This window comes from Mauremys reevesii, linkage group 5 (genome assembly GCF_016161935.1).
Source record: "Mauremys reevesii isolate NIE-2019 linkage group 5, ASM1616193v1, whole genome shotgun sequence".
Classification (NCBI taxonomy): domain Eukaryota; kingdom Metazoa; phylum Chordata; order Testudines; family Geoemydidae; genus Mauremys; species Mauremys reevesii.
This window is the reverse complement of record NC_052627.1, coordinates 104,615,403-104,628,607: the sequence shown is the minus strand read 5'-3', so window position 1 is coordinate 104,628,607 and position 13,205 is coordinate 104,615,403. Positions and strand designations below refer to the sequence as shown.

General features: G+C 41.3%; 1 protein-coding gene across 2 annotated transcripts in view; it reads right to left on the bottom strand.

Moving 5' to 3' along the window:
• Positions 1–6,543: 6,543 nt before the first annotated feature.
• SEPSECS (Sep (O-phosphoserine) tRNA:Sec (selenocysteine) tRNA synthase) overlaps positions 6,544–13,205 on the bottom strand; it is a 57,154-nt gene continuing 50,492 nt past the window's right edge. Inside the window, exon 11 of one of the 2 annotated variants that reach the window (XM_039542520.1) lies at positions 6,544–6,670. In XM_039542520.1, the coding sequence (XP_039398454.1) occupies positions 6,598–6,670 (73 nt within the window). In that variant the 3' untranslated portion in view covers positions 6,544–6,597. The remainder of the gene's footprint in view (positions 6,671–13,205) is intronic. The other variant, XM_039542519.1, reaches the window with a different exon arrangement.

Here is a 13,205-nt window from a genome sequence, read left to right as displayed (position 1 = left end):
TCACAAGTTCGTAAAGGTGGGATTCTCTCTTCGCACTCCATTTATAATGTATCTTGGATTGATTTTGAATAAGACATACAGCACTGAGAAAATACGTAGATTTGAATGTAACAGACAAAGACCAAGTTTGAGATCTGATCCTGCTCCCACTGACTTCAATTAGAGCAAGAGAAAGCACACAGAGAGGAAAAATGCTACTCTTATGTCTATTAATTTTGTTAATGTGTTTGCAGAGGACTTACATGCTTAAACATTACACTGTAGAAAACAAAAATAAATATCTATAATACAAAGACTTACGCTTCCTTCCAAAAGCTGACTCAATTGGTCAAAATATAAATTGTCGTTGGTATTTCCCCCCCATAGGTAATCATTTAACCTATGCGACTGTCCTACATCTATCAACCCGTCTCTTCAGGAAAAGCCTGGGAATATAGATGTCTAGCACTCCTGAGAGGTTTTTAGATTAAGGTTTTATAAATGATAAATGATATAATGCTCCTGAGGGTCATTTAGACATAGCCTCGGGTTCTTTGTATTTAAAGCTCTATGTGCTTACTTAGCACATAATAATAAATAATAATAATATTAAATAATAATAATAAACCTTTATTACAGGAGTGCCTACAGACCAACCAAGAACAAGGCATCATTGTGGTAGCCACTATTCAAGCACAGAGTAATAGATGGCTCCTGCCCTGAAGAGCTTACAGACAAATACAGTACTTGTTCATTTGACTGTATGTTTACCTTGTTATTTTTTGTAAGATGTTTGAGGAAAATGAAATTCCTGCTAGAGAATCCTACTTATGGAATCCTAGCAAGAATTTAAGAGGATTGTTGGGAAATATTGCTATAGCTGTATTAAGGCCTCAAGTTAAAGTGTTCCATCTTTGCTTCACTTGGATTGACTCCTCTTTGTTTGACAAATTGCACTCGAACTACTCTGACTGATCTGCAGTTCAAACAAGGGTTAATTTTAGTGTAAAAACCCTGTGTGAAGAGGTTTAATTAATGTCTGTTAGAAACCATAGTCCTCAACCAACATGGTGCTGAGCACCTGCAGCTCCCATTGGCTTTAGCCGAAGATACTCTGTGGGTGCACTTCTTAGGGTCAGGCCCATTTCCACAAACTCTATTAGTGCGTAATTGGATTGTTCAAAGGAGCTCACAACTGTCAGTGCTTTATCTCATACCTTTGTTATCTTTCTTTCATCTAAAACCCAGTTAAATAAAGGGCACAAGCAACAGCGAACAATTCTGTTGGGACTTGCTAGTTCATGGTCTGCCAGTGGAAGCAATCAATACTCTACTTATGTTACACTCCATTTATGATCACAACTTTGCGTGAAATGCAGAGTGCACATTTTATGTCTCTCTACAGTATGCATGTATGTTGTTTGTAAGGCTTGGAAGAAAGGTTGGTCTTTGGAGGTTTCTTCATGTTTGATGAAGTGTTATTTTTTGTTATTTCCGTATGCCTTAGAAAATATCAGGGCTACAGGGCAATATTTTAAAGGTTCTTCTCTGTTACAGGTATATGTTTCAAAAGTGAAATCTCAGAGAAAATCTTTGGGAGTGGGTGGAACCAGAATCATTTAAATGCTCTGATTTTGTGGCATTAGATTTTCTAAGAAAACTGTTTGAACTAAGCGCAAAATTGTTAGTATCTGCCTATTTTACTTCTCCAGAAGCATTTCCCAGGGACTGTCCTCTCTTGTGTTTTCATGCAAGTTGTATGTCTTCTGTGGCTTAAACCCATGAGCGGTGGGTATCGAAGGCAGGGGGAGGCTCCACCTCCATACCCCTTTCTGTTTCCCAGTGCTGTGCTGCGGGGGGCTCTTCCCCCATGTCCAGGTCCCAGGCTCAGGCTAGGGATAATAGGGGCCAGCCTGCGCTCCAGGGCTGGGGGAGAGGAGTCAGGCTGCCTGCCTGGCGCACAGGGGGTGAGGGGCAGGGTGGCCGGGGGGACTCTGGGCTTTGGTGGGAGGGACGGGGCCTCAGGCAGAAGGGGCGGGCTGGGCCAGGGGCTAGTCTCCCCAAACTGGGGTTCACCTGTAGCCCATGCTTAAACCTTTGCAGTGAAACTGAAAGTAGAGCTCCATGGCGCTCTATATTTAAAGGGAAATCAACACCAGTGCACTAGAAAACAGATTTCTCTCAACTGAGAGTATATATGTATGTTCTGGACTCCCTAACCTGTTAAACTTGGAAGAGGAAGATCTACTATGAGTTTCAGCCAGATATAAAATGAATGAGCTGGGTTCTGCTGAAATGATAGTACTGGAAATGTTCACTGTCAAAATGTTATTTCCAATAGGCTACACCTTGAGAAAGGCATGATTCCTCTGAAGAATTTATATAAACTAACAATACCTCCATTCCACATAGATGAGTTATTTGGCTAACTTTACAGGAGCTGTCTGAGCATTGCTGAGACCAAAGAGTTAAAACACAGGGCTACATAATGGAGAAGGGGTCATTCAAATAATATTGCAGGCATTCTTTAGGTTCTCATGAAAAGGGCCTAATAGCAGCAGACATCTTCTGTCTGTGCATATCCAGAGAACAGGTAGTTGTAGGGTTCATGGCAGTGTAGTACTACCCACATTGCTCATCAAGGCGTCTCCATCCTGAGCCAGAGGGAATTCACAAGGTTATGCATTTTCCATTGTCCATTTTATCCTGGGCCTACACTGAGATTGCCAAAGGGACTAGTTAGTCTAAAGCATGAGATTGGGAGCCAAAAACTCCTGTATTTTACTCCCATCTCTGCTGCACTCTGACCTTTGGCTTTGTACTTATAAATCCTATTATGAACGTTATTTAGTTCTGCCTCACATCACCCTATGAATAGATGAATATAATTATCCTAATTTTAGAAATGCAGAAACTGGAAAACTGAGAGGTTAAATCATTGGCCTGAGGTCATACAACAAGTAAATACCAGCACCAGTATAGCATGCAAGTGTCCTGATGGCCAGACTCATGCCTAACCCACTAGACCACAGTGTTCACACAGGCTCATCACACACTTTCTAAGCCAGAATCTCAGCTGGTGTAAATTGACTTCAATGGAGTGATGCCAGTTTACACAAGCTGAGGATCTTGCCATTTGTGGCTCAGTTCCTCATCATAATATGTACTTAGCCATTACATGGTGGTGCTGAGGAGAATGATGTTCTAAAACCAGTTTCCTGCAGTCCACCAGCAAGTGCTCTGTGGACTAATGGTGACCCACAGACCACAGTTGTACTAGACAAACATGCAGCTTGTCCAGGAGGGGACACACACACACACACACACACACACACACACACACACACACACACACACACCATACAAATGGACACAGACTCCTTCCACCTAAGGTTAGATGTTCACAAGTGCACATTTTCAAGAAAAAAAATTGCTTCTCAGTTTTTTGAATACTTCAGTACAAAAACTGTCCATTTTCCTGAAATGTTGTAAAACCAAAAACTTATGGAGCTTCAAGATCACATGAAATGAAATGGCAGAATGTTTCCGGCATTTTTTTGTAAAACCATTTTGGAGGTCAATTTTGCTCATTTCTGATATCAAACATTGGGAGTTTAGGTTGGCCTTTCAGAAATGTCTCTGAATAAGCCACTCGTACTAACAACTTATCTGAATTTGAACCAGTGGCCTGACTGTCACCCTGAGATATGGAGTTTCTTCCCACCCGCACCAAACATTGATTATACAGTTATATTTTCTATCTGTTGATCTAGGTACAGATATGGCCTTTGATCCAGACCAATCAATGGAAGTTAGGAGCCTAAATACCTTTGTGAGTCTGGGCCCTTATCACGAAAGAATCTGATACACAACTACATACTTTAAGTCCAAATGGCTCTTCATATAAATTAAGCCAAAACCAGAAAAAGCAAATGTAAATACTCCAGAGTGTTGTTTATACTAGGGCTTTTGACAGAAAATTTCCACTATTGACAACAACTCAATTAGTGATAGTGATTCTGGGAGCCCTCGTGTAATGGCTCTTCCTCTCCGTGCCATTTACAGCATTGTGTCATTGAAACCCACCCAGAACAAGTCTATTCAACACAGCGCTGATAAAAGCTGCAGTCTTAGGAGCCTTGCTACCTTAGGGCTCCCAGCATTGCTAAATGCAGGTGCAGCTGGCTCATGAGAGAGCAGAGCACATCTCTCTTCTGTTAGTCCACACCTGAACTGAACACAAAATGACAGCTGCCTCCAGCAGATTCTTAGAAATGTAAAGCTGCAGTATGCAGAAAAACAAAAATCATAAATTCCATAGTCTATAGTTATAAAGTTCTGCCTAGACTAGTTACAAAAATAAAATGTAGTACATGACAGCAACCTACTAAATTAAAAAAAAAAAAGGAGAGAGAAGAAGAATGAGAAAATTTCTTTTAAAAAAATAAGCTGTACTTCCCAATGTGTTTATTCCAGGAACATGTTTATTGTGAATATGCAACTGTTCTTGCTCTTGCTCAGAGAACTGTATAGATCAGTTGTATGCTGTCATTTTGACTAAGAGACAGCCGCTACTGCAGCAGAGTGATGGCTGAAAAGCTGCATGACGGCTGATTCCAGTAGCAGTCTTGCTTTATTTCAGCTAATGAGAAACCTGCACTCTCATAATAATATAGTTCATTCCACTTTTGTTGAAGTGCTGTCTTCTAATTGGTCGTTTAATGGTTTGTTTGTTTGTTTGTTTTTATTAAATCAGGAAATACGGGTCAGCATTCCAGCAAGCTGATATTGAGGCAATAATTGTCACGTATAAACTAAGAGTTGCTTACGCTCAACACAAATGCTGGAGAGGAGAAAAATTAATGATCTTATCAGGTAAAAACAGGTGCTGTGGTCACATCAAGGTCACTAGCTTTGAAAAGAACTCTCTGGAAACTTAACAGTGGAATGTTTCTAGCAAGGTGCTGGAGTGTTGTAGAGATAATGTGCTCAGCTTCCTGGGGAAAGGAACGCAATGTGTTTTACAAAAACTAACTGATGTTAAGGGCAGAGCACAGTGGACGGGGAGAAGGATGATTGACTTATCTGTCCTTTGGACTAATATGTAAACAATGGGTCTAATTCCCCACTCCCTTGCCTAATGTGCAACCAGAACAATTGACTATTGCAGAGTTGTAAATAACTATACAAGGTGCAGGGCAGATATGAATCAGGTCCAATGAGTGCAGGGTTAAATCTAAGCCACTTTGTTCTTGCAAAACAGTGCAGTTATGGTGACCAAGTAAAAATGGCATATTTTTACTCAGCAGAACTGTTCCCTGAGTGCATTCTGAGTCACATCTACTTGCTTCTATGACAAAAATACATTTTAATTATCTTTTATTCTTGGTAGCACTGCAGAACGATCACATCTATAGGAAAGAGCTGAATTCTTTTCTGTTCCAACTGCCCAATTCTGCCCTCAGTTACACCTGTATAATTCTACTGAAAGCATTAGTGTCAAACAGGTCTGAATTTTTGCTTCCTAAATCTTTATTACTGATAATGAAGCTTGAGCAATAAAGAACAATTTGGAAAACAATTTGGAAAACAACAATTCTTTGCTTGTAAACTTAAATAAAGTCTGACTTAGAAGTCACTGACCTATAGTCATCATGGCAGCTCACGGTCATGTTGATAGTCACTTTTCAGAGCAGAACTTCGCCTTAAGGAATGGATGAAAATCACAGACAGCTTTATCCGAGTCCAGCTGAAGTAAGTGAAAAGACTCTCATTGACTTCAAGAGGACTAGAATCAGACCTATGATTCCTAGCAACATAATAGGCTCAGAATCCCAAACCACTGTCTTAGAGATGAGAGGCATTGGCGGTGGTAATCAAGGTATAAAAAATTAATATGGTAGACTGGTGCTGTCTTTTCCTGAAAACGAAGGTGCTGCATTAATATAGCTCATTCAGATGAATTTTTCTAAAATAAAAACAAAAAAGTGAGTATTACAGTTTGCACCATCCATGTGGAATACAAGCTGGAGTTAAAATTTTATCAATTATATCATTATTAAAAAACATTTCCGTATTAAAATCCATTTGCTGATTATAAATCCTAAAAACTGCTGGCACCATGTGCACATGGACCTGCTGCCTTTGTGTGCATCAGTCAATTTCATGCCTGTTAAGTTCTGAACCATGGGGATGGTAACATACTGGTAAGCATTTTTTTCCTGTACTGTAGCATTGCAAAGTTGGCTCAAAAACACACAGAGCAATAAAAAAAAAAGTCAAAGAAAAATACAACATTATTGGAAATAAAATTTCCTAAAATTTACAGGTGGACACACATTCTGGTAAAATAAGCAAATATGTATTTAGACAGTATTTACTGACCCTAAAAAAGATAAATATTTATCATGATGTGGTATAGCCTTATTATAGCTATTCATTCAAATCCTGCCAGAAGATTCTCTGCTTCTACAATGCCACAAGAAGCATGTCAATTCCAGTGCAATATATATTTTATAAACATACACACTTTCTCTCTCTAGATGTATACATATAAAAACATACCTTTAATCACCTTGCCTGTCTGCTGCTCACTAGTCCATTTCCCTGGTACTTATTCTAACATTGCAGCGATGAGTGTGATGCAAAACCATAAACTAAATAAAGCATTATAACGTCACTGCTGGAGCATCTAGAAGAGAGAGATGGACTGTGAGAGATTGTTGGAGAGTTTTGTATTTAAACAAGGGTTATTACACTATATTGTAAAAAAAGCTTATAAAAATACTTCTATTTAAAACCCTTCCTCGTGTATCTACATTCCTCTTTTTGAGCACATCAAGGGCCAAACTGAGAGCCCTTTGCTCACACTGGTGAGTCCTCTTACTCCCATTAGTAGTTCCATTGACTCCAGAGGCCTACTCATGGGACTATTAACAACAATGATTTTGTTTACTGTTGGTAGTATTTATTATGGTAGTACCTAAAAGCCAACAACGACTGGCATCCCATTGTGCCCTCAGAGTAACTCTCACTAACCATTCATAATCTAGTACTAAACATCACTATCTGTTTGTTAGCCCATTATCAAACCAAAATGCTCAGACACTGAGCTCTCTCATTCTGCTGTCAGACTTTACTCCTCCATCAACTGGAAGCCACCAGCAGTAGGCTCTGAAGTGACAAATTCAACTTGGGGTGCTATAGTAATGTAACACATGTGACTTCAGAGCAGTTATTATGATTTACTGCAGTATGTGCAGGAAAAGAGACCCTAAGCATTTTTGACAGTTTATACACGCCAGGAACAACTTCACATGTCAACTTGTAGAAGAGTGGATTGAAAAAAAAGGGTACAGTCTATATTTAAATAGCTGACAGCAATGGAAGGTGCCATTTCCTTTTTAGCCACAGATTGGGTACAATTGGGTAATTACAGTGGAAGCTTTTTCACGCTAAGTGGGCTAATCAGCTCATAACCTATCAGGAAACCTTCCTAAATCTAGTGCTAGGAGCTACCATTCCTTTAGTCTCATATTTCTGCTAAAACATTTTTTCCATAATCCTTTAATTCACAAAAACAGTGCCTGAGGGACAGTACTTGGAGAACAAAGTCAGCAGCAAGAGAGCAAACTTCCCCCACCGTGCTACAACAATTTGACTTATTCAAACCACCACGAAGTGTGGGAGGGTAAGTTAGTATTTTGGCTCTTTGGCTCCTTTGCTTTCCCATCAGTGTCAACTGTGATGCACACATCTGTCCACTGAGAACCACCATATTCGCTTCACATATAGGAGGCCAAAAAAATAGCCAAATTATAATTTTTCCACTGCTGACAGGGGTGGGATTTGAATCCAAGATTTAAGTCACATATTATGTCTCATTGCTAGGTCCTGTAAAGGGGAATGCTCACCACCAGTGCCAGTAGGGGTCAGGCAGGGGTGCAGCACGTTGTCTCCCTCCCTGACATCCCCCCTTTTTAGTTATAGTTCTGTCTTGTGGGGGGGTCTGTCTCTTCTTTTGTGGCTCAGCCCCCGGTCACACTTCCCAGTCTGATCACAGAGAAGTCTTTCAGTGCCTGTGAGGGCCTTCAGGGCTTTTACCTTTCTTCAGAGACTTTGGGATTTGGGCCCTGGAACAGTCAGGGTCTTTCCCAACTGGATTCTCCCAAGGCAAAAGCTCCTGTTGTTGTCATGTCTTTTGGAGTAGGTATGGGAGCCCAGCTGTAGTTCACTGCCAGAGGCACTCTGTGACAGATGGCTAGAGACAGTGGTTTTTAAACCAATATGTTTTAAATAGAATGATTACAATGCACCCTAGTATGCTCACACTATTATTTACAAAGTTTCTGAATACACACAGCACACTTATTCAGATACTGGCTTCTCACCATAGGTCCTCTGTTTAACACCACTTTGTAACCAGTTCAAGTTTGCAATGGACATGGTTTAAAAAAAAAATGCTTGTCAGTTTCTTAAATTGTCTTACTTGGGATTTCAACCCCCCTCAAGCCAGCTTTATTAAAATGTTGCATTAAAAAGAAGACGTAATCTGGACACCCCCTAAAACAAAAAAATGAAAACAGCAACTGAATCTTTAAAGCAGGGGTGGCCAACTTGTGGCTCCGGAGCTGCATACGGTTCCTTGCATAGTTGCTGACTCCGGGGCTGGAGCTACAGGCACCAACTTTCCAATGTGCTGGTGGATGCTCACTGCTCAACTCCCTGCTCTGCCCCAGGCCCTGACCCCACTTGACTCCTTCCGCCGAGCCTGCCATGCCCTCACTTCTCCCCCACAGAGCCTCCTGTGCATGTGAAACAGCTGATTGCGGCAGGCACTGACTGGCGGGGCTGCTGATGGGTGGGAGGCGCTGAGGGGTGGGAGCTGATGCGGGGCTGCTGCCGTATTACTGTGGCTCTTTGGCAATGTACATTGGTAAATTCTGGCTCCTTCGCAGGCTCAGGTTGGCCACCCCGCTTTAAAGTGTCATGAACAAAAGGCTGTAACCCATCTATCATCCACATGTGGATTCATGTAATATTGCTTCAGTTAGACTTATCTATACATCAGCGCAGGACTGAGAACTGCTGATACACTGCAGATGAGGACATTTATTAGTCTCTGGGCTCCAGCCTCTCTTAAAAAAAATGATGATCACACAATATAGATTACTTGGCTTATATGTATATTAAGCTACAACGCCAGCATTTACATTTGCAACATTAAATTTTTGCTTTCTTAGGCTCAAGAGAGTTTGCTGCATCTGGTAGGCTTTATTTGCTCTGTTTCCTGTGCAGTCATTTCAAAGCATGAACAGATACTGCACAAATGGTTCCCAATTTCATCTCACAGATAAGAAGAAACAGTTACTTACCTTACAGTAACATTGGTTCTTTGATATGTGTTGTGCATATATATTCAATTGTTGGTGCTCATGTCTCCTATGCACTTGAGTTCGGATTTTTTTTGCCAGTTGTTTGTTGGCGTAGGTGGCCGTGCCTGCACTTGGTGTTCTCGTGCCTTCAACCGAGGGCATAAAGGGTGGGGCTAACCCAACTGCTCCTTTGCTACTTCACCAGTACAGAATACAGGTGTTGTCAGACTCCTGGTAGCAAGAAAGGAGGACAGGTCATGGAATATATAAGGACAATACATCTTTTAGAACCACAGTTACTGTAAAGTAAGTAATTGTTGTTTCTTCTTTGAGTGCTTGGCTATGCATATTCCATGGTTGGTGACACACAAGTAGTGACTAAATAGCAGGAGGTGGGAAAGATGGAACAATGATTGTAAGACAGATCTGCCAAAATGGGCATCAGATCTTGATGGTTATACTATGAAATAATGCTGCAAAAACATAAGCACAAAACCCCAGAAAGCTGCCTACATATCTCTAATACGGGGGCATTTCTCAAAGAAGCTACAGAAGCTACTCAAGCTCTCATGGAGTGGGCTGTCACTGGGTCTAAGTTGGCAATTTCATAGCACAACTTAAAGCCTGCAGAAATCCAGTTAGAAAGTCTCCATGTTGATATGATCTGACTTTCATCCTGTCCCCATCAACTACAAATAATCTGGGAATGTCGTAACTGGCTTAGTCTTATTCAGGTAGAAGGAAAGTGCACACAGAATATCTAGGGTGTACTTTTAGCCCCACTCCCTTTGATGGAATGTGGCTTTGGAAAGAAAACAGGCAGAAGTATTACATGTTCAAGATGGAAATCAGACTACTTTAGGCAGGAACCTTCTGTGAGGTCTCACAATTACTCTATCTTTATGAAAAACCATGTATACAGATCCTACCATGCAAACTTATATTGCCCCTAACTTTCTGGCAGGTGTTATTGCTATTTAAAAGGATATTTTGATGGATAGTTGAAAGAAGGAATACACAGCTTGTGGCTCAAAAGATGGACCTATTAAACCCGTCAATACGATATTGAAATCCCAAGGACGGGGAGGTTCTCTGACTGTATGTTATACCTGCACAAGGCCTTTCGGGAACTTAGCTACTGAAGAGCATGGAAAGAGTAGAATACTGCTGAACGGGAGGGTTAAAAGCAGAGATGACTACTAGGTGGACCCACAGGGAGCTCATTAGGTAGTCCAGAGTTCTAAGGATAGAAGGTAATCCAGTATGCCTGGTATCTAAGTTTGAAACAGAGACAACTGGTGGTGGTGTGCCCAGATAGCGAAACTCTTCTACTTGGCAGAGTAAGAAAGCCTTGTAGACTGAGGCCTGGTCTACACTAAGGGAGGGGGGTCGAACTAAGGTACGTGACCTCAGCTACGCGAATAGCGTAGCTGAAGTCGAAGTACCTTAGTTCGGGCTACTCACCCATCCAGACGCCGCGGGAACGAAGTCCGCGGCTCCCCCGTTGGTGGAGTTCCGGAGTCGACGGGAGCGCGTCCGGAGTTCGAACTACCGCGTCTAGATTAGACGCGATAGTTCGAACTCCGAGAAGTCGAACGCCGCCCGTCGACCCGGCAGGTAAGTGTAGACCTACCCTGAGAATGCTGAATGTTCTGTACTTCATCAGAACAGATCCTCTCTACTGATATTAACCAGCTAGCATCCATGCTGGGAGATGCATGGAAAGTGAATCTGAATGGAGGATCTGTCCATCTCTTTGAGATATCATATCTGTCTAAAGAGGCAATTGGATTGGAGTTTGGTTGGAGAGATTCATCAGATCCAAGAACCGAAACTGCCTGGACTAGGTGGAGCTACCATGATCATCCTGGCAGAATCCTGAGTTTCTTGAGAAATTTGGCATCAATGGAATCGGAGGATAAGCATATATTAGATCTGGGAAACAGGGGGTAAGGAATGTGTCAGGACAGAGATCCCTGATTCTGCCCTCCTCTAGAGCAGAACTTATGGAACTTCTTGTTCTCTTTGGTGCCAAAGAGGTCTATGGTTGGATGGACCCCATCTGAGGCGTACATCTTGAAAAAGTAAAGGTACCCTTTACTGACCACTCATGGTTGTTCGCAAACTGTCTGCTGAGGTGATTCACCAGCACATTTTGCAAGACTAGCAGTTGCAGAGCTATTGAAGTAATTTTGTGACTGATACAGTAGTTCCACAGATGCACAGCTCTTGACACAGAGCGGTGGTTCTTGCTTCCACTTGTTTATTTATATAAAACAAGGCTGTAGTGATATCCATCATGATCTGACTTACCAGGCTTTTCAGAACTAAAAGGAAAACTGTGCCCAGTTGATGAATACCTGTTAGCTCCAAGACATGTATGTGAACCGAGGTTTCTTGAAAAATCCATAGATCATGTGTTTGAAGATTGTCAAGGGGCTTCTTCTACCAGAGTCTTTGATGGAAATAGTGGAGAGCCGGGTACTCCCTTGCCAACTTTTAGAGGGGCTTTCCACCAATTTAATGACGACAAGAGTTCTGGGGGGATCTGCATATCCAGGTGCGGTTTGGGCTGATATACAGACTTTAACTATCCTTATGTACACTGAAGGTGAGACCTGACATATTGAATTATGTATGTATAGGAGACCATGTGCTCTAGAAGTCTGAGACAAATTCTCACAGATGTCTGGGTATGATTTTGCAGGTGGTTGACCAGATCTAATATAATCTTTTGGGGGGCAGATAGGCCATTGATATGATGGAGTGCAGAACTGCCTCTATAAATGCTATCCTTTGAGTAGGAACTAACACTGATTCATCCTTGTTTTCTTTTAATCATAGGAGGGTGAAAAGTGGCAGATTCTATTGTAGGAATGTTCCACAAATGAGCCAATCATCTAAGTATAGGTAAACTTTCATTCTTTGTCAGATAAGCTGCCACTACTACTAGGCATTTTGTGAATACCCTTAATGCTTTTCACAGATGAATTGATAGGACCCTGTATTGGTAGGGGGAATTGCTCAAATGGATATTAGATATTTTCAATGGGCAAGATGAATTGCTATATAAAAATAAGCATACTGGAGGTAGATAACTACTTACCAGTCCAGTGGATCAAAGATTGGAATTACCGAAGCCAGAGACACCACCCTGAACTTGAGCTTGCAAATGAAATTATTACGTTATCTCAGGTCCACCATATGGCACCAGTCTTGCCCTTCTACTATGTTCTTGAGGCACTTCTTCCAATGCTCCAAGATTTAGAAGTGACTGTACCTCTTGATTCATAGAATGTTAGATTCCAAGGGCAAAAGGGAACATTGTGATCATCTAGTTTGACCTCCTGTATAACACAGCCCATAGTACTTCTCCAAAGTAATCCCTGTTTGAACTAGAACATATCTTTTTTTAAAAAAAAACCCATTCAATATTGATTTAAAAATAGCCAGTGATGGAGCATTCACCACAACCTTTGGTAAATTACCCTCCCTATTAAAAATTTACATGCAGTCTGAATTTGTTTAGCTTTAACCTCCAACCATGGGATCTTGTTATACCTTTGTCTGCTAGATTGGAGAGCATTCCATCATCAAATTTCTGTTACCCACGTAAGTACTTATATACTGTGATCAAGTTAATAATTAACCTTCACTTTGTTAAGCTAAGTAGAGAGAGCTCCTTTTGTCGCACAATAAGGCATATCTGATGAACATGTTCTCAGGAGAGCAGGCCCTAAGTAGGGTCTGGGAAGATGGTTGGGGAGGGACTAGAATTGTATGGAGTAACCCACCTCTATGATTTCTAGGACCCAACAATTTGTAGCAATCCACACCCCATGAAAATAAAAT